Source organism: Cygnus atratus, chromosome 12 (assembly GCF_013377495.2).
Source record: "Cygnus atratus isolate AKBS03 ecotype Queensland, Australia chromosome 12, CAtr_DNAZoo_HiC_assembly, whole genome shotgun sequence".
In the NCBI taxonomy this organism is placed as follows: domain Eukaryota; kingdom Metazoa; phylum Chordata; class Aves; order Anseriformes; family Anatidae; genus Cygnus; species Cygnus atratus.
In genome coordinates, this window is record NC_066373.1 from 9,917,730 (window position 1) to 9,944,202 (window position 26,473).

The 26,473-nt window shown below is 49.3% G+C and overlaps 1 protein-coding gene and 1 long non-coding RNA gene across 5 annotated transcripts in view; one reads left to right on the forward strand and one right to left on the reverse strand.

Annotated features, from left to right (window-relative positions):
- Positions 1 to 5,890, reverse strand: part of LOC118246560 (uncharacterized) — a 15,993-nt gene extending 10,103 nt beyond the window's left edge. Inside the window, exons 1-2 of one of the 2 annotated variants that reach the window (XR_007708767.1) lie at positions 5,801 to 5,890; positions 118 to 376 (exon numbers count right to left, since the gene is read on the reverse strand). This is a non-coding gene — a long non-coding RNA (uncharacterized LOC118246560). Of the gene's footprint in view, positions 1 to 117; positions 377 to 3,999; positions 4,111 to 5,800 lie in introns of those variants that run through there. The other variant, XR_004778171.2, reaches the window with a different exon arrangement.
- The window catches only part of WTIP (WT1 interacting protein), a 78,836-nt gene continuing 54,734 nt past the window's right edge, over positions 2,372 to 26,473 (forward strand). For all 3 annotated transcript variants that reach the window (XM_035543731.2, XM_035543732.2, XM_035543733.2), the window contains exon 1: positions 2,372 to 4,111. In XM_035543731.2, coding sequence (XP_035399624.1) covers positions 2,620 to 4,111 — 1,492 coding nt within the window. In that variant the 5' untranslated portion in view covers positions 2,372 to 2,619. The remainder of the gene's footprint in view (positions 4,112 to 26,473) is intronic.

Here is a 26,473-nt window from a genome sequence, read left to right on the forward strand (position 1 = left end):
CCAAATTGCTTACTAAAAAGGGCTATTTCCGTAGATTCCCCAGACTCTCTCAGTCCCCAGTATGTTTTTCCCATGAGTTCATACTAAAGAAAGCACGTGCTTTAACTACTTACATACCGAGAGGCTTACTGTAGGAACTTGCAACCTGCTGGCAGCAGCAGCATCAGACTGTGCTGGAGGCAGAACGAGGGCTGATTTGTGGCTCAGAAGACAGAGCTATGGGAGGACAACAAGCTCCTCCACTTGAGCTTATGCTTCTGACTTCACACAGCATCAGCTCTGCAGTTCCCACTGTTTGGCTCCTACAAACAGCTGCTCAGAATCCTTCCTTCCGCAAGCACACAGGCAGAGCCCCTCAGGATATGCTCTCCACACCCTGTTTGATTAATAATAGAGTTACCTACCGTTAAGAAGTTAAAAAACAAACAAACATGAAATACAATAAATTAGCTTTTCTGTAGGTGCTCTGATGGCCTAAGTTCCCAGGTTGTCCACAAGCCTCTCCTAGATTCACAAGAAGACAACCTAATAAAAACTGTCAGTGAGTAATCCAGAGCCAGTCAGAGGACAGATCATCCTAGCAAAGGCCCCAGGAACCAGAAACGGAGGAGCTCAGCACCCGCGTGCTTGAAGGCAGCAGCCTGTGAGATGCCCACTGCCCTTAGTGAACTTTGTGCAGGAGTCCCTGGCTCAGCACTCAAGTTAATTGGGATTTCTGTGCGTGCTGCAGAAGGAGCCTCAGCTTCACCAGAAAGCACAAGGCTTGAATGGAGCGGGGAATTGAAATGCTGCTGTGATCCAGGTCAGCGCCATGGCACCTTCGCCAGGAGGCTGCTGCTGCCATCGCCCAGGGCCTGCGCTGCGTGTTGTTTGGAACCGCGGCGGTACACACCGGGATGTGCTATAGCAAGAGGTGCTTTCAGCGGTCGCGGACCTGCAGACCAGAGGTCTTCTGGAAAAGAGGTTACTTCTGGAAAGTAACCTCTGGAAACATGTGGTGACACCAGCAGAAACTGTAATGAGACTGCTGGAGATGTGAAAACGTAGCAGAAAAGTGGTTGATTCCCAAGATGGGTTGCTGATGTACACATATGTTCACATAACAGTGAACAGCCTCTTCCATGTCTAACAGGTTTGCTTTTCAGGGCTGGTTTTGCACATTTAGATGGTTTGCTAGATTTCTTTCATTATTATTTTTTTTGCACACACAAACAAACAGATTGCCAATCAATTGCCCTCCACAGCTGGGGACATTTTCGAGTACACAGTTGCTTTTAATGTTTAATTAGGTATGATAACAGGATAAAATGTTCTTGGCAGGGACAGAGCACCTGCAGCACAAACTTGCAACATATTTCTCTCATTGCTTTGACACTGCTCAGGTACCTATTGCTCAGGCTTTGTCAGCGTTTCTGAGGTCAACACTGATGCTTGTCAGGGAGTTGTACTTATAAAAAAATTAACTGTAGGCTACAGTTTCACATCGGAGGTCTCAGCTCAGTAGCCTGTTTGGTGGCGTTTTCTGACAGACTGCTGTGTGTATACAAACATAAATGCCAAGCAGCGCCGTGTTTGTTACAGGATCAACAGATAAAGCTTTCGCAAAATTACACAAACAGCAGCAAGCTTTTTTCAAGCTCATGTCAATTCACAGATTGCTTTGGGCCACGGCGCGTTCATCGCGTCCCAGTATTGCTTTTCTTTCTTTATTTATTTAAAAAAGAAGCCAATAAGTACAAGTAGCCCTCAGGTGCCGGGGCTCCGGCACAGGTGGGAGCCGCTCGCAGCGGCCGCGCCTCAGCCCCTGCCCGCGGGGGGCGCGCCCCGGCCGAAAGTTCCAGTCAGGGCCGAGAGCGGGAAACGCGGCCGCAGCCGCCCCCGCCCGGCACCAGGACCCCCCCCCAGGGCCGGGGACTCCCCTCAGCCCCCAGCCGAGCCCCGTGGCGGTGACAGCCCTGGGCAGCGGCGCTCGGGAGTGGTCCGCGCTGAGGGGAAGCCGCCGGCCCTGCCGCCGCGGCCGCCCTCTCCCCGCCTGACTCGGTGCAAATCATTGTTTGGCTCCGGCATTAACTACATTCCAGCGGGACGCAGCGCCCAGTCTCCTTCCTCGCATTCCTGCCCCACACAAAGGAGTCCCTGCCTCGCCGCGCCCCGCGCCCCGCCGGCCGCCCCGCGAAGCCCCTCACGGACCGGCCGCCGCCTTCGCCCCCGCCCGGGGGTGCGGGCCGGAGCCGCGGCCCCGCCGCGGGGCGGCCGGCCGGGGGCGGCGGGGGCAGGGAGCCGCCGAGCGCAAATTCCTCCGCGCAGCGCGCCATTGACTGGACCCAGCAACTTATTTAAGGCTGGAAAGTGACACAGGGGCTCCTCGCCTCCGCTCGCCGCCAGCCACTGGGCAGCCCGGCCGCGCAGAGCCGGGATGCCGCCGAGGTGATCGCCGCCCAGCCTACTCGCAGCCTGGGCCGCCCGCCGGCGAAGGAGCCGCGTCCCGCTGGCTGTGCCCTGTCGAGGGGCTTTCTTTTGGGGGCGGGTTTCTATTTTTTTGTTATCTCATTTATTTTTTAATCTTTTCCTGCTCTGGACTGCGCCTTCGCGGAGAGTTTCGCCGGGCTCTGGCCGAGCATGGAGAAGTACGAGGAGGACATGGCACTGAAGGCCACCAAGCTCCTGGAAGACCTGTCCCTCTACGAGCCTTGCCCGGAGGCACCGTACGGCCGGGGCGGCCGCCGGGACCCGCCGCTCCCCCCGGACCTGGAGGAGACCAAGCGGGTGCTGGCCGCCCACATGCCGGCGGAGCAGCGGGGCCGCAAGATGAACGGCACCGCCGCGCCGCCGCCGCCCGCGGAAGCCTTCCCCTTCCCCGCCGCCCCCTGCGGCAAAGCCTACCCGCCCGCCGCCCCGCTCCGCGCCGCCAACGGCCGCGCCGAGCCGCCGGCCGCCGGGCCGCCGTGTTGCGAGGAGGGGCTGTGCACCCGCTCCGAGGTGGCGCTGCCCTGCTACAGCGGCTTCCCCGACAAGGGCAAGCGCTACTCGGCCGAGGGCTACCGCTACGCCGCCGGCAGCGCCTACGACGGCGGCTACGTGGCCAAGGGCGGCGGGAGGGCGGCCGGGGGCCCCGACGGCAAGTACGGAGCCGCTAGCCCCCGGGCCAGCCTGGCTCCCGCCGCAGCCGCCGCCTCGCCGGGCCCCGGCGCCGAGCACGGCAAGTTCTCCAGCCCCCGCTCCAGCCTGGGCGGCGCGGGGTGCTCGCTGCCCTACGAGAAGTTCTCGAGCCCCCGCTCCAGCTTGGTGGTGCCCGGGCAGGACAAGTACGGCAGCCCCCGCGGCAGCCTGGTGCAGTACGACGGCGCGGCGCTGAGCCCCCGCTCCAGCTACGCCAGCACGGCCAGCGACACCAGCAAGCACTCCAGCCCCCGCGCCAGCCTCACCAGCTACGACGGCGGCGGTGGCGGCGGCAGCAAGCCCAGCAGCAACCGCACCAGCGGTATCAGTATGGGCTACGACCAGCGCCACGCCAGCCCCCGCTCCAGCACCGCCAGCCAGTACTCGTGCCCCACCAGCCCCCGCTCTAGCTACTCGGACTCCAGGTACGGCCCGCCGGGCGGCGCCGAGCTGGACGGGGCCGCTGCCGCCGGCCTGGCCGTGGCCAGCCCCCGCTCCAGCCTCTGCGGGCCCCCCGAGGGCCGCGGCGTGCAGGGCGCTGCCGTGGTCAGCCCCCGCTCCAGCATCTCCAGCCAGAGCTCGCGGAGCTCCCGCGGCTCCATGAGCGCCTACCCCGAGTTGCAGCTGCCCTCGCCCCGCTCCTCGCTGCTGGGGCCCGGCCTGCAGGAGGACTGCGTGGTGCCCGAGCTGCCCGACGGCTACCACAAGATCCATGCCCAGTCCCCGCCGCGCCACGACCAGCAGCACCCGGCTGGCGGTGGCGGCCCCGACGCCGCGTCCCCCTACGCCTACAGCCCCACCAAAGGCTCGGCCTCGGCTCCCAAATTCAAGCTCCCCTACCAGGTGACGCCGAGCCGGGAGAGCGGCCCCAGCCAGGCAGAGAGGAGGCTGGAGGCGCTGACGCTGGAGCTGGAGAAGGAGCTGGAGATGCACATGAAGAAGGAGTACTTCGGTGAGTGACCCGCTCGGGGAGGCAGGGTGTGGGGCCTGGAGGGGGTGGGCGGCTAGAAGGTGATGGTGTGCAGGGCCTGCCTGGAGCTGGGTGATTTTAGCTCTGGGGAAGGTGAGGGTGTGATGCCCAGAACTGCTCTGGGCCAGTTACCCACTGAAGCCTCCGGTCATTGCAAGAGAAAGCTGGCTCACTACAGATACTGTCTTTCTAACTGGTGTTAGAAGCGTTTGCACTTTGCCTCGTACCTGGTGTTTTATCTTCTATTTCTTGCACAGTTTGATAGGCTTTGTGACTCCTTCCCTTCCAGGTGCAGATAGGAGACTTGTCTGAAGTGTTACAGAAGCTGTTGGGGTTCCCACTGATTTGCTCATTTGCCTTCATTGATAAAGTTCAGCCTCCTGAGGCTGTGGTATTTGTGATCATACTTTCAGGCCATCTACAATGTTTAAGTTGTTAAAGACAATGAGCCTGGCTGGCGAAGCAGTTCTTGTGCCTCATTCAGTTACGTTGTCCTAGTTCAGAGTGCTCGTGGCGTCCCAGCATTGTTTCCACCCCATGAGGCCTTGCAGGTCCGTGCCGTGCACGGGTCTGGTAGGGGTTGGTGTCATCCCTGGCACGTTAGGGGAGGTCGGGGGAGAGCAGACTTGTCTGTCCTTGGTGAGGTGGTGTCAGCTTTTTGGTAGTCATCTGGGTATCTTCAGTGCTTCTTTATAGAACAAAAGCAACTTCTTGAAACATGTGAACATGCTTTGTAGTCGTGTCAAAGTTCCTGTGTCTTTTATTTTGTACTGGGTGAAAAAGGCCAAAAATGCCTTTGAAAGATAATCCTGGAGCGTACAAATACTGCCCCGTTCCTCTGGGGACGGGATGAGCCAGGCAATGGCTGGGTAGGGCAGCTGGGCCTGGGCAGCCCTTGGGAGCAGCTTGAACTGGGGCTGTGGGCTCTGTGGGGGGGAACTCCTGTCAGAGAAGGGAGAACAAGGCCTGGGGAGATGAGGAGCTTGGGGTCATGAGGAGCTCAGTCAGCACCCAGCAGTGGCCCTGTGTGTGGGAGCTGCCGAGTCTATGGCCTCTGAGGGGACGGGTACCTCAGCCTTTGTGTGCTGACTGGGCACCGGTAGTGCAATCCCCGACTGGCACAAGTGTTGTTCGAGATGGAGATGCATGTTACCTCAGTCTGTGATTTAAACACTGAAGTTTCAGGCTGCTTTTGGTGTAGCACGGATGTGCTCTGTGCGGGAGGGAACAGTTATATGGCTTCGTGTACTTGTAGTGAGACAGACCTGGACAGATCGCTTGAGGTAGCTGAGCGAGTGGTGCCCTGTCCTACTAGGAAAGCCTTTCTGTGAACTGCGGCGGTATTGTTTTTACAAGCTCTTGTGCCTGGACAAAGGAGGCTGAATACAGTGCCAGCTTACTGCGGCAGCCTTGCTGTGCTTCCATCCATCCTGTGTAGGGCTGAAGAAGAAAGCTGATGGTGGGCCACTGCACCTGGTGTGGGGCTTCAGGTGCTGGCAGGCCCATCACCGGCTGGGGTCAATAACGGGTCACTCATGAGTACGTGCAGAAGCCACATAGGGGCGGAGGGGGGATTAATTAATGTGCTAACACCAAGAAATGTTACCTTCAAAATATCAGTGGTGTGCAGTGAGAGACAGAACTAAAAGGCATTTTGAGTAAGAAACATACCTTACAGCTGTCCTGACCCTCTGAGAGGCTTTTCCAGTGGCTAGGGAAGCTGGGTGTGATCAGCGGCTCCAGGAGCAGCCTCAGGAATCTGTGGTGTGGGTGGGTTTTTCTTATTTATAAGGACTTACCTATTGTGTCACTACTTGCATGTATATTCTCTAGCAACATGTTGCAGCATGCCCTAAGCCTCGGCAGATGTGTCCTGTGTCGGATCGGCAGTAAGCTTGTGTCTTTATGTCTGGGAACATGCGTACCAGCTGCCCCATAGGTATTTGTTGTAGCGGCAGAAAGAGTCGCTGCCACAACTTGCACCCTAGAAGTAGATGAAATCCAGAAAACTGGGGTGCCGTAAGAGAAGAGGGCTGACTTATCTAAGTCGTCAAGGTTTTAGTAAATCCTGGTGGGCTCGATCCTGCATTTCTGGTTCAGATCACCCATGGAAGTGAATGCTGAGCTTTGGCTGAGTGAGCATGTAGGCGTTTGGTCTGGTACAACTGCAGGCAGATGGGACAGAGACAAGGAGAAAGACCAGCATGAGGAGAAGTCTGCTTATTGACCGGTACAGGAGCAGGTTATTTAGGTTGACTTTTCTGAGAAGTTTTTAATGTTAGTAAAAAGAAGTGAGCAGAAATGCATTCATTTCTAGCATCACACATACTCGTGTCTGACACACTCTGAAAGCAATTGCAGTGCCCTGTGATGCCCATGGAGAACAGAAATGTGAAGCCCATAGTCAACAGAGCAGATGGTTTAATACTCCTTAATTAGATGAGCTCAATTGCCTGGTGAATAAATGTTCATGTGGTGACACCGATGTAATTCTACTGTTCTCTGCATCCCCCTGCCCCCAGGAAAGAATACAGCGGTTCTTTCTTTGTCCATTCAAAGTGAGGGCTATTCCACGCGGTGCTGTCTGCAGACCACTGTGTTCTGTCTTGCATCCAAATACAACTTCCAAAATTTGGACAGTAAGTTATTTTGAATCTGAGGTCAAGTGACTAACCAGTCCTGTTTGGAGGAAGAATAACTGTACCCTGCATTTGTTCTGTTTGTGGGTCAGTCTGGGTGTTCCCCTAACCATGCTTGTGCTGGCAGTCCTGGCTGCTCTCCCAAACATCACTGCTCTGTTTCAGAAGGAGCCTGTAGTCTGGGGCAGATAAATACAAGATGAAGCTGCTGTTGCTGCTATTGCTCTTGCCCTTTCCTCTTCTGGAATGAGATGGGCAAGGTGGCACTTCTGGATCAGGTGTCGGCCCCAAGTCAGAACGCAGAAGCCTTAGTAGAAGGACGCAGAGAGAAGGGTCAAGAACCAGTGTCCTTTAGTAACACTGCCCAGACACAGTACCCCTGTCGGGCTGGCTTTGCCCTTGGGGACCTGCTGAAGTGTCCTGTGATCAGGGCATGTACAACATCTGAGCATTGGAGAGGCTCTGAGGGAACTGGATGGTGTGTTCTGGCAGATCTCGGGGCTTGCAGCTGGCTCTGAGCAGTGCTGTGCTGGGAGCTTTGCTGCCTCACCTTCTCCATCCTACTCTTTCTTCCAGCATGCTTCAGTGCATTTGTAGAGAGAAGGAAAACATTACACAATTGGTTTAGTCTGACCAAAAGCAGCAATGCTGCAAAAAGTGCCTTGCGCCTGCCCTGCTCCCAGTTGCACAGCTGAGAAGTAGCACCCTGCCACTTCCAACTGCTCCCACCAGCATGTTGCAGCCACATGTGCTCACTGAGCTCGGAGAAAAGAAAGCCTGCAAAAAAGGAAGGAGATAGGAAGGGTTGTTTTGGGCTGGATCCATGAGTTGCTCTGGATTCACCACGTGAAGGGGTGAATGAGATGGCGGGGGCTGACCCAAGGGTGCAGACAAAGGGCACAGGGAGGCTGAGGCTGTTCCTTTGGCAGCAGCCTGCCCTTGGTAGAACTGTGAGCTTTTATGCTGGTGTTGCAGGGGAAGCAGGTACAGCTACCTCTTCCCAAACTGCTTCATCCTAAACCCTCGGAGACTCCTGTCCGTCACCTCTCAAGGTACTGACGGTTCAGTAAGCGTGCTCAGTTTACTGGCAGACACTGAGAACAGAAGCAATAAAAAAGTAATTTCACTCAATTCCATAACTGTTCTCAGATGGGCTTTGTATGCAATGAGGTAAACTGCCAAAGCTGTGTTTTGGGGATGTTTAAAATTGAATGTGCATTCTGAGGTGTCAACAGGACGTTCGTGGGTGTTAGAACGTCAGCAGCTCAGGCGCTGGCTTAAATTCTATTTACTTTGCAGAAACATTCAGGCTGATGGCTAGGTGTTGAAAAAGAAAGTTTAAGGCAAAAACTGAATTTTGGCATACCCATCCAAGTCAGAGCAATCCTTTTGGGGCTGACTGTAAACCTGTGACTTGTCATCTGCTGGGCAGGGAAACGTCACCCTGTCACGCTGATTGGGATGTTGTTTTCAGACAAGATTTCTGTCCTGTGGCTATGCTGGTGTTGTCAGAAATGGAAGGAGGGCCAACAGAGGGGCACAGGCAGCAGACGTGTGTTCCTGGCAGCCCCTGCTGTGCTGCAGCCATCACCTAATGAGGGCTGTCTGCTTATCTTGGTCAGGGTGGTGGGATCCCATGCAAGAATTGATTTAGTAATTGTCTCACCATCTTGGACTAAAAACAAGATGAAAAAGTACAGTGAAACTACGTAGGTGTGGGGAGAGTGAGTTGTCTTCTCTCTGTGCAGTCTAGAGGGAAGAGCGGTGTTTGCACTTCTGCGCAGTGCCCTTTGTGAAAGTGCCTTTCCCAATCTCTGCTACGCATCAGGTGCTTCCCACCCCCTCGCTGCCACCTCACCCCTTGTATTTCCTATCTGATAGGCAGAATGCAGCAAGTTCATGCCCTGCTGGAGGGGAGGGATGTTTCACTGGGGGAGGTGAAAGAAGAGCTGCAGTGAGAGATGCTGAGGTACCTATAAATTAGTAGCATCCTGGAGACTCAAAGCTGCCAGGAGTCCCCTTTCTGTCACTAGTCCTAGTGACTAGTACCAAGACATCAGGCAGTACAGTTTTATGTACTAAATGTCTGTATCACGGGTAGCAATAACCATGTGTGGCAGGTTGAGTGTCTATAACTTGCACAGAAGCATGCATAATGAGCTGGGACAATGCTTCTTTACCTTCAGTAGCAGAAAACTTGACTCTGAACGGGGTTTTTTTTGACTGTTTTTTGCTTGTTTTTGTTGGTTGTGCTTTTAATCTTTGGTTTAGTCGGTGTTAGCGATGCACTGGGTGCAGGGGATGATGGTGACTTGCAAGAACTGCCGTGTCTTCCGTTAGGGCTGCCACAGGTAAGTCCTCTGTTAGAGAGGTTTGGATGTACAATGCAGAATTGGTGCAGGTGTATACGCTGCCATGGTGTAGTAGGTCCTGGTTTAATGGTCACCCTTCCCTGTCACTGTATGCTTTAGGAAATGTGCATGTTGGTGTACCTCTCTGGACATCGCAGCTGGTTGGTTTTGAGCCACAGGGCGATACACACAGTTTTCTGGATCTGAAGTAAAGGAGATTGTTTAGATTTGAAATGTATGCGAAGAAGAAACTTCTCACATGTTGCAAAGAGTCGATAGCCTTGCAGAAAGGAGATAGGATATAGAAAGGTAAGAGCTGAGTGGAGCCCATGTTGCAGTTTGCTTTGGTTTGGAGCCTGCTGCCTTGCTGGTGACTGTAGAGTCTTGGGGCTGCTGTGCAAAGCAGCGAGCAAGTTGTTAGATCTGCCTGGTTTCAGGGCTCTGTCACAAGCTCTGATGTTCCTATTGCATTCCTCAGTTAAGAGGCACTCAAATTCCCAGAAGTAACAACAGGCTTTTAACACCCTTGTCATCCCGTGTTGTGTTCTGCCCCCCAAAATGGTCAGGTGTGCCTTCTTAGAGGGGTTAAGGAAACATCCTAAGCAGGATTCCAAGTCAAAATAATCCTGTCTGGTATAGGCAGTTGTTTACTTAGCCTCTGTACCTGACCCTCTACAAAGAATTGTGTGTGGGCGTCCTGGTTTGGTGTCAAATCATGCACTGGAGATTTGTACACCATGGTGGGTGAATTAGGAGTGGCCACAGAGTCCATTAAATTGTATTTTGGAGAATAGGAAAATGACCCTAATTTGGAGTAATGGGTAGCTGTCAAAGTAGCTGTAGTAAGGTGAAGCTGATGCTTTTAAATGTAAAAGTGATACAACCAGAGAGAAATCTTCCACTGAAGAGGTAATTCTGAAGTGGGTGTTGAGGATGTCTGTTGTGTTTGCGTGCTCCTGTTGCTGGCTTGGTGGCAGCAGCAGAGATACCAGTCTGTTATCTTTGGCATCCTTTGGGCATTGTTAATATCCATGGTTAATGAACTAGGACATAAATGTCTCTGTTGTAGCCATGTTGGACGTTTAGAAGGCCTTCAAAGCAAGTGAATTTTCCAAATACTCAAACGATTAAAACCAAAAAGTCTGGCAAAGTCATTTTCAGATGTTTAAAAGGGTGGTTCAGCAGTGGAAAGAAAATAAATCAGCAGCACTGATCTAGAAAGTTTTGTTTTACTAAAACCAAAAAATATTTGCAAAAACGGAAGGGGACTTTGCCTCCTGCCTATCACAGCTGCCACGGGGCAGTGCTTTGTGGTGTCCTGGCAGAGTTGTGGTCTGGGGTTTTCCTTGGCAGGGTGCGGAACCCTGCAGCACTGGGGGCATCTCCTTTGTTTTGGACCAAGCTCAGGCACTCGCAGAGGGTGCGATCCGCGGTGTCCTTTGGTGCTGTCAGGGGAGCGCTGGCTGCCAGCCAGGCACTGGGGCGGTTGGTCTTACGGGGTGAAGGTGCTGGCATCCTGTGGGACCCTGTTCCACACGTTCCCCGTGCTGCTGGTTGGAGAGGGGGTGCAGCCGCTCCTGCAGTGCCTCAAAGTACACGTTTTGTCTTGCAGCGTGCCAAGGTGGAGCACTTTTGCTGTCAGCATTAGCTGTGTCCAAAATCGCTTCTTAATTTGTGCCTGGAGAACCTGGGCGTCGCTCAGAGCACAACGTGGTGCTTGATTTATGCCCACCCCGGACAAAGTGCCTCTTCTCTGGCAGGGGTGGGAATGTATGATGTAAAGCAAAACTGAAGCAGCAAAAAAGAAGGAAATACAGGAATGCGCATGGTGTCAGCAAGCTTTATTATGAGCTTAAAAAGGCCCATATTGGAGGGCTGTGTTCAACAGCCTGCAAGGTTTGAGTCTCCACAGGACAGTGGTATGTGGGTCTGGGATGTGGCACAGCTCAGAGATTCTTCCAGGGTGTGATGGTTCCCAAGGCTGGCAGTAGGATTCCTGTTGGCTTATTTGGGAGCAGGACCAGCCTTTAGTTCTTAAAATTAGCAGCAGTGCTGCTAATCATTCAATAAACATCTGGTTTGGGTTGGATTTTTGTGATTTTTCACTTTGCCTGTGTGGATCCCATCTCTGGATGTGGATTTTGTCCCACTTGCTACATCAGAGTGGATATTTCTGGTCTGGTGTGTATTATCTCTTTCTATTAACCTCACCGTGTTTGTTTTAACTTCCTATCAGTGTGGCCTTGTTGCTGCGCAGTGAGACAGAGGAGCACAGCAGAACAGCCAAGCGTGTCGTGTATCTCTTCCAGCTGGAGAGTTTCGCATCATCTGAAACTTCATTCCTCGCTTCTTGGAGCGGTTTTACTAAATCTCTGTCATGTTTATGTATTCCAGCAAACTTTTAAGAAAAGGCCTATGACTCATTAAGGGGAAAAAAAAAAGCACAACAGCACAGCAGAGCCCAAACACTCATTTAATGCTCAGCTGAGAACTACTGTGCATATAAAACATGTAGGGACTTTCAATGCGAGGCTCAAATGGGGCAAGGATTTGTTGCTAGTGACACCTATTTCCAAATTTGAGATCGTGGAAGAGTTCCCCTCAGCAGGTTTTGCACAAGAGCTTTAGATGGTTGCGTTTAAAGCTTTGTATAGGTCGGGTTGCAGTGGTGCACGTGCTCTGACAAGTGCAGGTTAGCTGTTGTCTTGCTCAGTGTGGTTGTGAGCCCTGACCCTCTCTACCCTGAGAAGGGGACAAACAGTGGCAGCTATTGCGTGGCTTGGAAGAAGGGGTCTGGTTGCACAGGAGCCTGAGCCTCTTCTACAACAACCACATCAGCTCCAAGTCCTGGGGGAGGTGGGGGGCGAGGCACTGTGTGACTGTTCTGCTTGGTTATTGAGGTGCATGGCTTAGGGCATTCCTGTGCACATGATGTGCACACTGTACCCAGCAGTGACAGAGCTCCTCAGGCTCCTCTGAGGAGAAAGTTCCTGCTTCTCGCACAGCAAAAGCAGAGGTAATTCCCCAGTCCCAAACCTGGAGAGGTCACCCAGAGCTCTAACTTCATAAGAAAAGTAAATTTGGAGTGAACGTGGCTTCCAGCACTGACTTGAGAAATTGGTACTGAAGATAAGCAAACTTCAGGGATGGGAAGTCAAATGACTTTGAAGAGGAATATGACCTGGTTGGGATAACAACACAAATACCCATGGATGCGTTTGAGGGAGATGATTATTTCTAATGCCTTTAACTGCAGACAGCAACACTCAGAAGCATCTGTTTGTTGTGAGGTTTAGTACGCATATTTGCAGATACTGGGAGAAGTGCAGGGAAGGTAGTGTTCAACTGTAAAGAATATTAATACCATGTATTGTCACGAAATAGCTAGGGAATGGATGCAGTGAGCAATGACAAGGCATTTAACGGGTTACTGAAGGTCAGGCCTGGATTTACACCATTGCTTTTCTAAGAATTTGGCCAAACAAGATGAGTTTCGGTTCAGAACATATTTATAGTTTTAGTGAAAAGTAGACAGCTATTGTGGAAGAACTGTTGGGGATTCTCAGATGGTTTCCTGGCCATCCAAACATTTGTTTAATTGGTGAACAGTTTTACTTACAACACCGCAGAACTTCTGGAAAGTGAAAACAAGATGTTTTCTCCCTTTTAATGTGGCCACTCGAAAAAATTTAAAAAATTCAAAGTTAAAATAAAGAGAAAAGAGAAGCCATTCCTAAATTCAGTTTGACAGTTGTGCAGATTTAGATGCTTTTGCATTGCTCTGGCTCGCTTGGATCATATTTCTTGTGGTCCACGGAGACCCTGTGGCCTCTCCCAGGCATGGGAAATACCATTGCATTCTGGCGGTCATTGCATAAACCTTTCTCCTGTGCGGCAGCCTTGTCCCAAAGCACATGCTTTGCACAGAGCTGGGTTCCCACGAGTAAAGCTCCAGGACTAGCAGATCACTGGTTCTGCTGCAGTGTCCCCTCAAATGTTACCTCTGTGCCGGTGGTCCCAGTCTGTAGGGCTTCAAAGAGCCCTCGGGTAAGGCCAGTTCTGAATGCAGGTCCCTGGTGGGGTCAGCATGGCCTGGTGTTGTACTTGAAACACGGGGCCAGGCGACTGTTTGTGGATGTCCCAAATTAAACTCTAATTTGAGGTTAATTTTTGAGTGCAGAATCTGTGCGTGGCCTTTGCAAAACTTAGTACATGTACAGGGTGTGATTGGTGGGAAACCTTTATTAAAAAGGGGTTTTGTTGGGGAGAAGTGATTTTTTTTTAATTTTTTTTAACTGTAATCTAGTGCTGACCTGATTGAATTGAGGCAGCGGACAGGTCTCTGCTCCTGTGGCCTGATCCCGTTTCCCTGGCATCGTGCATGTGCCTGTTACCTTCAGTATTGTTAGAGCAGGATCTTTGTTTTCTGATGTCTTTGTTCCTGGTGTGAAATTCCTGCTCAAATTCATTTGTTTGGACCAGATGTTGAATGATTGGAAAATAATCACGGGGGGAATGGTTCTGAGCAGGGGGATAGCGAATAGACTTTGTCACTCACCTGTGGTTTCCTCAGCTCAAAGGAGGTGTGCTAAGCCAGCCACGTGCTACTGCCCTGCACGTTCTGTCATGGACATGAAATGCAGCAGCATTAGATCCACAGTCCCCATGGACTGCCTCACCTGTCACTCTTCCCACCTCTCCAGGGTTAAATTAATTCAAAGAGAATGTTATTTATTGTGTTTAAAAAATAATGAAAAAGGCAGCAAAAAGTATTGGAGCCCAGCATCAGCTGAGACTTACAAAACTGCTGTTTATACTGGGAAGCAGAAAGAGCTGTAAGTGGTAAAATCCTGGGTCTCAGCGTTTCTCTCCGCACTGTGGCAGTTGCTATGTTATTAACGTTCAGCATCCCAATATTCAGGGATAGTTGGGGGGAAACACCTAAGTCCTCAGAGGCAAAGGAGAAGTTTTAATGAATGGCTAATGCTGCTGCAGCTCTTCTTTTGCCAAGCAGTTATGTGAAAATTCTCTGTAATTGGTGGATTGCCCATTTTTAATCAAAGCCATGTTTCCCAGATCTAAACGCTCAATAGAAAACAGAGCTGTGCAACAATCAAGTGTGTTGGAGTCCAGATTTTGAGCTGGTTTGAGAAATAAGCATGTAATTTTCTGAAGTGTAGGTCAGTAGCTGGTATTCTTAGAAAGTGTGTTGGCTGGGTTTACCTGTCCCTGGCCAGAGCAGGGCCAAGCCTCTGTGGTGCAGCTCTGTAAGTCGGCAGTGGTTCACATCGTGATGCATTTGCTCCAGTGAAAAAACACTGGGTCAGTGCAGACCTTAGTGACTTGACTTTGAAAAAAACGTGAGACAAGCGATTTTTTCCTAGTGCTGTTGCATAACAAGGGCAAACCCCCACGGACAGGGTAAGATGGTGCTGCTGAGCTGCACATGGGGGCTAGGATGTGGAGAGCGGGTCCTGCTAGCTGGTAAGAGTGGGGGCTCTGAGCATCCTCTTGCTTTGCTGTCCCTGTTTGCCCTCTGTCAGCTGCTGCGGTGATTTTTGTGTGGCCTTTTGTTGCATGGTTTCTCAGAGGTGCTTATTTAGAGTATTGTTAAGCAAATACTTGGAGCTGGGTAACTTTGTCCTAATGGCAAGGACAACATCATATTGCTAGCAGAATGTCACACCTGGTGTTTTTATTATACCCAGCCATTCTCTTTTTTTAATCCTTTCACCAGCATCTTTTTTTTTGGCGGTCGATCTACGAAACATTTGGAGGTTTTGCAGTCATACTTGAGGGGAGTTGTAGTTTGGCTGTGGACAGGTTAGTGTTAGATAGCAATTTCTTGTAAGCAGTGCTAAATGTGAAGTCTGAAATAACACCGGAACACTATGAAAAGGTGAAAAATTAAACATTTAATGGAAAAACAGATTTCTCATTTCACTGGAGAGGCTGCACAGAGCAGCCATGGGCATGGCTGATGGTGTATGGACATGGGAGACAAACTGGTCTCTGGTTTGCAGATGGTCATGTAGAGCCACCTGATGCTGCTTGAGCTGCAAATGAACTGCTAGGGCTCTGGGTACTAGTGCCCTTTTTTCCTTTGGTTGCATTTTTTGCAGCAAAATAGTGGTCCTGCTCACTGATGCTTAGTTTTTCCTGATGTTTTTGGAGGCTGTCAGGTGTGGATTCAAATACTGTTTCACAAACAATTTGAGAGAAGCTTCTGGCTTTGTGTGGCCTGGAAGGAGACTCTCCAAGTGTTATTTTTGTACTTGAGCTTAGGGGAAGAGCATTCCTGTGCTAGGCCTGCAAGGGTGGCACAAGGCTTCCTGGCACCAGCACAAGCAATGTCTTCAACACGGGTCACTGCTCTGTTGAGAGGAGAAAAATCAAATCCATGGCAAGTTTGGTGCTCGTTGGGGCTTGGAGTTGCGTGTGACTGCTGCACAGGGCAGCTACAAAGCAAGGTTTGCCCCTTGCTGCGGTTTCTGGCAGGGTGGTGACATGATAATTCACTGACCAAGTCCTACATAGTCCTGCAGCTTCAGAGAGCCACTGTGCTGGGGGCTGGAAGGACTCAGGAGTGCCAGAGGGTGCTGTGGTGGTAGTGTTTTGAAACAAAAAGCAACAACCAAAAAAACATACATAAAACACCCACTACCTCCCTGACCTCTTAGGTATCGGAGAAAATAGAAGAGGTGGTTTGGGTTTGGCTGGAACAGCCTTACGTGGGGTATAAGAGCAAACAGACATTACTTTTTTGGGAAAACATTTCCTCAGCCTGTGCTCCACACCTGGGAGAGATTCAGGCTGGTGAAGAACCAGCCCAGAAAGAGGTGATCCCCAGAGGCTAATTTGCGTTTGCTCACAAAGAAAATACTTTGAAGATACTCCAAGTGCAGACTTGCAAGGCGGCTTCCTGGGGTGCCAAGCGCGTGAGGCTCTGCCTTTCCCTGCTGCTGCTCTCGCCTCACAGGGGCTCTGCCCGCCTGCCTGCCTGCTGGGGCTGACACCGGTGGGGAAGGAGCACCTTGGGCCCATCCGGCTGCTGTGGTGGCCTCACCCTGGCTGGCCACCCTGCCTCGCTTGGGTCCGATTTATTTCCATAGCTTGTGAAAGAGAAGGGGGAAAAAAAACTAGCTCGTGAGCTTAGGCCAAGTCTTAGAGTCCTTCACGAGCAGAGCTTCCTTTGAAATTGCTGGGTGTTTGGCTTGGTAAAGGACTGGCAGAATCGGGAAGCCTAGAGGTACATTATTGTGGGGTCAGAGAAAGGGTGCATCACGAGGTCTGGGGGGAAGCAGGGTTTCTTTCAATTTTTGGACAAAGTACGCCATGAATAATGAGTGTTTTGGCTTAGAGGCTTTTCATTTCCAACTAGGTCAGTCCGCACAGTGTGCCCGTGCAGGGAATTTCGAGCCCTGCTCTGCAGGTGGGGAGATGAGCTGAGAAGCTGCTGAAGGCCATTGCTGTGGGTCAGGGCAGAGCAGGGAAGTCACGGGCCCAGCTGCCCTGCTCCCCTGCAGTGCTGTGTGTCACCTGGGGGGCTTCCAGTCTGTGCAGCTGGGTGAGAACATGCGCCAGCTGATCCTGATGGTCATGGTGCTTCCCTACTCTCTTCTGATCCTTTCTGTGGAAGCCGACCCTACCTTAACTTCTGTCCCTTCTGAACCTGCAAAAAGGCTTGTACAGGCCAAAGGCTGTGGCTTCTGCAAGGAGGTAGCTGCTCTGGTCCTTCAAGGTTGCTGTGAATTTTGCTGTGGTATTGGGAAACCAGAGGAAAAAGCGTGCAGAATTGGGGCTGGGGGAAAGCTTTTCAGAGGGGGAGTCACTCTGGGAGTACCCACTGTGACTGAGCAGCTCACAGGCGTGTGCATTTGGGGAACTTTTAAATTGGTGTTCTTAGCCAGTGGTTATTACAAACTGTCACAAGCGTGACTGTTTCATACCCAACAGTCCCATGTTTGGTTTCTATCCTGCAGCTCAGCACCAGGGCACTGAATTCTGTGCCTGCGGGGGTGGCGGGGAGGGAGATGAGGTTTTTCTGTGATGGCTGGAATGTAGATCTGAACAGGGAACAGTCCACATGCTTAATTCTAAACAGGAATAATGTTTCAAGTTTTTTTTCTTCTTGAAGGGCTCCTGGATCAGGTCACTTAGAAATAATAGCAAATAGTGCTCTGGGCAATATTGTACTGGGAAAGAAGTTGCTAGAGAAATCATTGGTTGGGAGACACCCAGTATTTCAGGTCTTTCTGTTAGTAGGTGCTTGGGTATTAATTATGTTTCAGCAAGTAAAGGATTGCGTTTTAAAACTAGCGGTGTAGAGGAACATAGTTTTTTTAACTTTTGGGGGGGAGTAAGGTGTAAGTTGCTCAGCTAACTCCTATTTCACACTGTATATCTTTGTAATGTGTCAGTTGGTGTAAGGAAATGTAGGGATCGAAGCTATCCGATGAAAATCAATTGGGAACAACAGCCAGTTGTACTGATTGCTTAGTTTTTCTTGGTTTGAGGAGAGATCTCTCTCTTCTTGGCTATTGTGGACAATAACTAGAGGAGATATTTTGTGTATGATACTAGACTGAAACAGAATCTGTTTAATGGAGGTTGAACAATGATTTCTTCTATACATTGGACAAAAACTCATCTCCCAAAATAATAAAATCCTTCTCTCAAAAGCACCAGTAGGAGAAGCAGGGAACATGTAGGCACCAGCTTAGTAATGACTGTACTTTGCTCTTAACCTTACAAAGACAGCCCAGTAGAGAGACTCTTCATTGATTTAGAAAAAGCTACCCTTATTTCCATGGATATAATCACAGAAGAGGCTGGATTCATCTGGAAACAAAGGCTCTAGTAATCAATAAGAAAACAAAACCAAATACACTAATTCTTTTAGCTAGTTTTCAGTAGAAGTTTTGTGGATTTTTTTTTAAGGGGACATTTACAAATTTATTTCTTAGTGGATACAGTGAAAGGAAAGGTTCCAAAAGGACTTACCTGAAGTTAAGGGAATGGTTGTGTTAGTTTGTGCTGCAGTGTTTAGCAAGTGACAACGAGCATCACAACTGAGAGATTCGCATGCTGGTCCTGAATGACTGGCTTGGTCTCAGCCAGTCTCAGCAGCAGTGGTTATAGTGCCCGCTTCTTAGGTGGACCCTTCTGAAACTTAAAAGACTGCCAGCAATTACTATGTTGATCATAATCAGCTGTGAATTATCTTTCATTCTTTTTGTCACGATCCGAATGTGAACTGCTGCTCTAATAGCAGGGAAGTGCTCGGCACTGGTGGGGTTTCCACCTGCTCTGTAACGATGAACAGACAGCTCAGCTGAAGTGGTTACCACTCTCTATTGCTCCTCTGTGTTTTGCTGAGTGTGTTAATTAAAACCAGATAGGAAACTTTTTCACAGGTTCCAATTTTTAGTGATTTCACCTGCTGTTGAAAATTTTATCAAGACATAACACTGAAGGGATGATGTAAAGAGGAATGAATGTTCCTTTTAGCTGCTATGAATAGAGCCTTCTCATATCAGTTAAGCGATGACTTTTATTATTATTTTAATTATGAGAGGATTACACATTTCTGTTACTTTTTAGCTGATCCTCTAAGACATAGTTAACATTTCACCACTTTGTGTAACCTTTCAAAACAGAGGGGAGGTTTGACTGATAAATTATGTAAGTTCACATTTATTTGGAGACTTTTTACTGAAACTAACAAAGTGGAAAATTGCCTTTCTAGCCCTTCAGTCTTTTCTGTCTGCTCATTCTTTCCCTGGTTTTGCATTTTTTGCTTCCTCTAAATAGTTTTAATGAATAATTATCTGAGAGGTGTTTACTCCACTCTGTTTTGGTAGTGTTTCTGTAAGTGTTGCTACAAATGAAGCCGCAACTCCTTTCCTATCTGGTGGCCATGGGTGGAGCTGATGTACTGCTCACTAAATGGGAGCTGTCTGGGCAGTGGGGTTCTGTGCTGTGTGTCGGGACTGGGAGAGAAGGCTCACACCTTGCTCGCTACTTTGACTTGATTCTGCCTGACATCCTGCTTCATGAGAAACGGAGTCCTCATTCTAAAATTTGGCTTAAGAGGATGTAGGGTAAGTGTGGAGGGAGCACCTGGTGCTAGTTTTGGAGCAGACCTGCTGTGACGTGTGGTCGGGTCCCCAGCACTGAGGGCTGGCTGGCAGCTGCCCACATCTGCTTTGTGAAGACAGTGCTCACTAGGCACCAGCTTACCAGTGCTCTGCACAGGGATGCTTTCTAAAGGTAATTCCTCTCATCCCTCAAGCAAATAGACTTTGACATCAGCCATCTCTGTGCCAAGCTGCTGTTGCAGGACACATGTTCTTTAACAGAAGCAGCTTAGCACTTCGGTAAGTAGTTGCAGGTTTCTCTGTAGACATGGTGGGCCGGGCTCTAGCTGCAGGTGCAGTGGGGAGGTGGTGAAAAGAGCAGGTTATGCCGAAACCACATTGTAGTTAGTTTCTTTTGTCACGTCCTTTCTAAGACAATACGGTCAGCGGTTTGTACTTCTTTTCCTCTGTGCCCAGTTTTTGCAGAGGAGCCCAGGCATTTCTGCCACCAGTCTATCCATGTGAACATAAAAGTTGGGTGGTGGCAAAACCAAGCGAGGTTCTAGGCCTGCAGTCTTGTAATTCTGGATGCTGGTTTGTCACTAGTTGGGAGATGGTACAGAACAGATGGGGAACACAGACCAAAGTGTGCACAGAATTTACTTGAATGCTATAACCATGTCCATTTCCCTGATCTTTTCATCTGGGAAAACCGTCTCTGTTCTTCTTCCCCATTTTCTGTCCTTTTATATCCACTTTGCTCCTATTTTGCATCAAGATGAGTGAGACAGTGAGGGACAAAGCAGGCGAAGAGCGATGTTACTGAGTGTGATATTTGTGCATTCCTGGATCATTTAGCAGCACTAAACTGGACATAGATTGTGTGTGTTCACATTTCTGTTGAAATAGCCAGACAGACCACGTACCCTAGAGTTCATGCCAGCTGCTGGAGAGCAGACTGTTACCTGATCCAGAACAGGCAATACCTGATCCAGCAAAAAGTCAAAGCAGTCCAGACAGTTGATACCTGACCTAGCAGAAATCATGCCAATACAAAGTTAACCATCAGTACTTTACATTGTGTAGCTTCTTTTTTATATGGTACTGAGCTGTAAAGCTGGTTTTATTCCATCACTGGAGAATGGCCTCATCTATTGCACCAACACTGCCCATTTCAGGGGAAAGGCTGCTATTGAGTGAAGTGAGATTTTCTCACTCCTAAGGGTCTAAACAGTGCTGTCTGGCTTTGGAGAGCAAGTCACAGAAGATGGAAATTGAGCTCAGGTCTAGCATGGTTATGCAAGCTCAGAATTGTCCTCTGGTAAGAATCATTGCAACCGGGAGACGGACACAAAAAGTTAAACAATGCTACTTGTATGCCTTTTGGTCTGTGCTGGAGAGCAGCCGAACGTGTGGGACTGGCCAGGTTTGTAGAAGACTCACTCATCTTGCAGTGCATGTTGGCGGTATGTTCATTTTCTGATATTTTTTTCTTTTCCAGTTGGATCCATAGGAAGGAAATGAGCCTGTATATATAGCATTTAGTGTTACTGTTTCCCAGGGGATAGGGAGGTGAAGAAAGCAAAATTAGAATATCCTGTTTACATGTTGCCAGTGCTGTATTTGACCAGCTGTCTTCAGGGTTTTTGTCTTGCTAGATCAGGGCAGGCTTTTTTCTTATGGTCTGAGAGTCTTCCTGTCCTGCTGGAAGAGGAGCTCCACTGTTTGCACTAGCGTTGAGCTCCTCCCTGGGCCTTACTGCCCGGTGAAGGACTAGGCTTCTCACCGTAGCCAGGGCAGGGAAAATGGGGCTTGCCAGAATAGTTATTTTAGAATTAAAATGTTTCATGAGTTGGAGGTGTGAGAAGCCTACAGCAAATGACTTTCTGAAATTGCTATCCTTGGACGCCCTTACAGGAAGGTATATTCCACCCTCCCCACCATGTTTCGAAAGCATCCTTGAGTCACTTCACTTGCAGTGACTTAAACCTCCAACCAGTTTGTATTTAAGGTCACTGAGGTTTTTAGGTGATTTCCAGCTTACCTTGAGTGAATAGTTCTGTCTTTTTAAACACTGTTGTATAATATTTACCTATGTGCATGCTTTTTATTTAAGAAAACCTGTTTATAGTTCTGGAAATGATAACCTCCATGTTGGAAGGGGACACCAATGACTGTGGCACCTTAGCGGGGTAGGTGGTACAAGTACGGGGCTGATGTCAGTGCGTAATGCTGGGGTAGTGCTCATGGAAGGAGCTGTTGAATTTATAACCCAATGTGGTTATATAATGTCATGCCTTTTCCAGAATGTCATGCTCATTCTGGAAATAGACCATTATCTAAGAAAATAGAAAAGTGCACCTGGAAACTTTTTGACTAGTCTCCCTATTTAATCATGAACCCATTTTAAATATGTCAAGGAAGGCAGCTGTAATATATGACCTTTTTCTGCCATATATTAGTGATGACTCATACAGGCGATGTCAGGAGAATGCAATGAAATGTCTCTCCAGCTTGACCTGTGTGCAGCTGATGTTTCTAGGTCTGACATGCTGGGTAATTCAGCGGATTTGGGCTGCACTGCTGGTCTTTCAGTGTCACTGTTACTTGGCTGTATGGATTCCTTGGAGCTCAAGTATTTAATTGGTTATCTCTCCAGTGTTATCTCAGAAGGCTTAACTGTCTTTTCTTTGAAGACTGCATAGGTGTCAGTGGCTCCCCTTCCTGTATAAAGGAGCCAAGACTGGGAAGCTAAATGACTTGCTGAACACCCCCAGCACTCTCATGAATCACCTTCCCAACAAGAAATGTGCTCAGGAGCACCAGGGAGCTTTGGGTGTTGCTTTGGAGCTTTTGGATTAGATCTTTCTGGGCTGAAACCAAGGTCTTCAGGAGCATAAGTCATTTCTGCTCTATGGGTGACTTCTATGCCTCTGTCAGGTTTACCTGGCAGCCCCTGGATGTGGTGGTGTGTCCTTCCCTGCCAGCAGTCGTACAAGCTCAGGTTTTTGCTGGCCTCAGCCTGTTTTCATCTGATCGCTGCTACCACTGTGCTGGAAATTGCCACTCCTCAAGCGGTCTGAATTGTGTGTTCATGCTTCACTATGTGTCAGGTGAAAAAAGCCAAGGTAAGCATTTTAAGCTGAAAGGTCTTGTTGACCTGGGCCCTTTGGGGTGAAATTGGATGGCTGGGAGCAGACCCAACCAGCTCTGCTGGTGGATCTGAAGGGACGGTAATGCCTTGTCACGGGGTGTTGGCGAACAGCTGGAGGTAGGTGTGGCACGGCACCCACATAAACCCTGTAAATGTAGTGATGATAGGATGCGTGTCTAGTGAGGTGTTCAGCAGTGGAGGGTGAATAGGATGTGGAAGGGGTTTTATAGACATACTTTCCCTGAAAGAGTTGGTCATTCCCAGTGGTGCTCTGTTTTGCTCACAGCTGTACATCTCCTTGCTTTGATAATCCCAGTAATAACAAGGTGCTTTTAGAAGCAGTTTTTTTTTTTTCTCCCAGTAATGCAGTTGAAATTATTTGCAAGTCCCCTTGTGCTTCTAGCTGTGGTTGTCAACTTGGGCCTGAAGCTTGAGCAGTCAGCTGAGTTCTGAATCAGACAACGCAACCCAAAGCAGCACAGATCGTAATGCAGCCCACAAGAACTATTTGGTCTTCCAGTTCGTTGCCTCAGTAGCAAAAGATCCTTTTATAAATGCCAAGTGAGAAGTATAAATTATCCTGGAACTGCCATGCACTAAATCAAGAAGCAGAGAAATGAATGAATATTTGTAAACCAAGTGTCAGTGTAAGTAAAACACTGTGGAGAACAATAGCCCTGTGATATGCCTTGTGCCGTCGCGAGGCTCCGTGGCAGAGTTAGATATCTGCACAAAAGAAAGTTATGCAGAGGCACGCCGGCTGTGGCCAAGGCAGGATGAACTCTGTGCAGATAGTGTCAGTAATTTCATGGTTCAGAGCAGTAATTTCACATACTGTATGAAGCAATAAGCTTTTGCTGTACTAGCTTCAGGCTTTCACTGCGTGATTGGGTGGATCTACTTTAACAGTAACAAAAGCCTTCCAGTTTCCAGCAGCTGCTAATCAGAGCTGATACTGGCTCCCATGACATTACCCGCTCTGCGATGCTGACCTGGAGCTGCCAGGGTTTAATTCACCAGCACAGAGATTTGCTGAGTTTATAGCTGCTAAAATACAGAGTCGGGGAGGGTGGTGCCAGAGTCATTTCTACAGCCTTCTGTCTTTTCAAACTCGCACCCAACACCTCACCCTATGTCTGAAACCTTGGAAAGTTTCCAGCCAAACAGAACAGCCGATGTATTTAAGCAGGCTGGAATAGGCAGATGCCAAGCCCTGCTGACCTGCTGGCAGCACAGATTCCTTCAGGCAGGTAAAGCTTGGCTCCAGTGTCCTGATCAGCAGTGCTGTGCCTGGAACTGGTCCCAGCAACTCCTTTCCTGACTTTGACCTCTCCCACCAGCTTTGTTCCGTGCAAGCCACAGCCTTGTTAAGTAACAGGCAGAGTGAAGGTATTTTTTCCAGGAGCTGAAACTTGAACATAGTTTGCTTCTGCAAAACTTTTCAGTGAATGTGAGCTTCGTCACATTTTAACTGGACAGAAATTCATGTCTAATTTCCATTTTCTGAGTAAGTTCTCTGCACCAAACCTGTAAATTGAGTAAGGCCTCCTGCAGTATGAGGGCACAGAAGTGATAGAGATCTTGTCAAGTTGGTATGTAGGTATCTTGAGCCTGAGTAGTTTACTGATGACATTTTTATGATCTTTCTGTGAGGAGGAAAACTAGGTTGGCGACGATGTCAATAAAGTTTAATAATGACAGCAAGGAGCTTTCTGCTCTTGTTTCGCTTAAGCTGGGACTTGTATTAGGTGGTGTTGGTGGCCCATTTCCCCCCCCTAGTTTAACCTGCTCCAGCCCCGTGTGTGGGTATCTGCAAACCAAGGCTGTGCTGCTGGCTGGGGCCAGGTCCCTCCCGGCCACGAAGTGTTGGGGCTCCAGCTGTGGACAGGCTGTGCCTGGGGAGGGAGTTCAAAAAGTTTACCTGAGCATTTCCATTTGTCTCAGTCTGTCACTTTCAACTTTAAATCAAGTTGTGATCTCTTCTGATCTTCCCTGGGGGGAAAGCTTCCCCGGGTAAGGTAGCTTACCCAGATGGTGCCTCCCTCATACCTATCCCAAAAAGGCTAAGCCCAACTCTTCATGCAATTATGTTGCTGCTGAGTGTGTCCAGAGTATATTTTTTAACTTGCATGTGTCAGATTTCATGTTGGGTAATCAAACCTTGAAAAATTTGCTGGGCTAGGCGACAAGTTCAAGCCCTTCGGTGAGAGCTCCCGGTGGTGGCAAGGGCTGGGGTGCAGAGGGTTCCCAGCTCCTCCCTGCCTGCTGCGAAGAGCCTCTGCCCATGTCCTGTGTAGGTGCCTTATTTTTTCTATCAGACTCTGACTGGGGGATGACGTGTGTATTGGAACATCCCTCCTCCTGTGTTTGTTGGAAGGAAGGGAGCATTTTTCTCTGCTGAAGTCACCTCACAGCATCCGGAGCTGCTGCAGCCCAGGATGTCTGCACAGTAGCCACCGTCAGCTCAGGCAGGTAGCGCTGCAGCACAGCATGGCTGGCCAGCTCAAGGCACCTTTGATGCTTCCATATTTACCCAGCTTCTTAGCAGAATATTTATTAAAGGTAGTAACAACATCCTGTGTAAAACCTGCCCAGGTGTGAGAGGCTGCAGGAATGCCTCCAGTGGTCTGTGGCTCACGGACGGCTAGCACAGCCCCTCCGCAGTCCTGCTTTCACAGTTGGCTGCAGTTCAGTTTCTTTGTTCTTCCTGATTGATGGCTGTAGGTTTTCATTCCCCACATCTTGAGTAAGCCAAAATTATAGAAAACTTGTTGTGGATGTTTGTAGAGATAGTCTTTCCCTGTGAGAATAGAAAAAATGGGACTTTGCAGCAGCCCGAGGGTAGATTTCACCCACCTTCTTCCCAGCCCTGCAGCATGAACGGAACTGCAGAGGCAGGGAGGGATTCATCTGTGCCATGTGTTAGTTGTTAATTTTAGCTTTACCATAACTCTTGACGACAGGGCATGGTTGTTTCCTACTGTAGGCAGCATGTAGCACTTATCCTGGAGATACGGTATGGCTGTAAGGCAGTAAAGCTGCAGCTCATCCCTGAGCTGTGGCGTGCTGTCAGGGAATGCGATAGCCAGATTCTCCCTCTGGCTCATGCAACTGCTGCTTGCTGAAGTCGAGAGGGGCCATATGGTACCATTTTTCTTGTAGTTGTGCTAAACCATTGACTCAGGTTAAGTGAGGATGGAATTAGGTTCAGGTTGAGTTCCACATGTGCACGAGGACAAAGCCTAGCCAAAAGGTTATTATACATCTCCTGTTATATGTAGGACATCTCACCTCTTGGCTACTGCCTTTTCCCTAAAACTAGGTGAAATCTGTATGAGGTACCAGTCCGCAACCTGTACTGAATGGTCAAAAGGACACTGCAAAGGCTTGTCAGGAGGAAGATCATCCCAGAACTTGATGTCTAGGTCTCAAAGTGAGCTTCTTAGAACGTGTAGGCTACTGCAAGGAACTCTTACACCTATGTTACAGCAGGCTTACTGCATAGCTCTAATGTTTTCTCGAGGTTGCTGCTGGTCCCTTTGCCCATTATACTGGGTCATGTTATGGTCTCTCGGGTCTTGGAGCAAAATCATTGACTGCAACAGAAAATTCATGTCTAGGCTAGTTACAATTTTTGTCTTATTTTCTTGTGGTGCTTTTATCAGGATTTGCTAATGTGTGCGCTAGCCAGAGAGCATTGCTGTTCTGGTGGCTCTGTTGCTGTACGGTACAGTCAAGGTCAATGGAGTGGGCTGGTTACAGGTGTGGGGAGTGCAGGCAACATGCTGCAGCTAACTCTGGTAGGGACTCTCAGGGAGCTCCTTCTTTCTAGCATTGCTTTTTTATTGATGAACTTTTGCTGAGGCCCACAGTGCTTGTATGTATAGTATTTTTTTCTCTCCAATTTTAGTTAAATACTGTGTAAGGATAGAAACATCAGCCAAAGAAGGCTGCAATGTTTTGTTCCAGCTGAGCAAACCTTTATGCAGAATTCATGTATATGAAAGATCTTGTAACGTCTTTTCCCAGCTGAAGAGAGAGACCAGCTCTGTAGGAGAGTAGACCTGGGTGAAAATGCAGCAGTTGTTGGTGTGCTAAGGATCTGGAGGAACTGTTGGCTG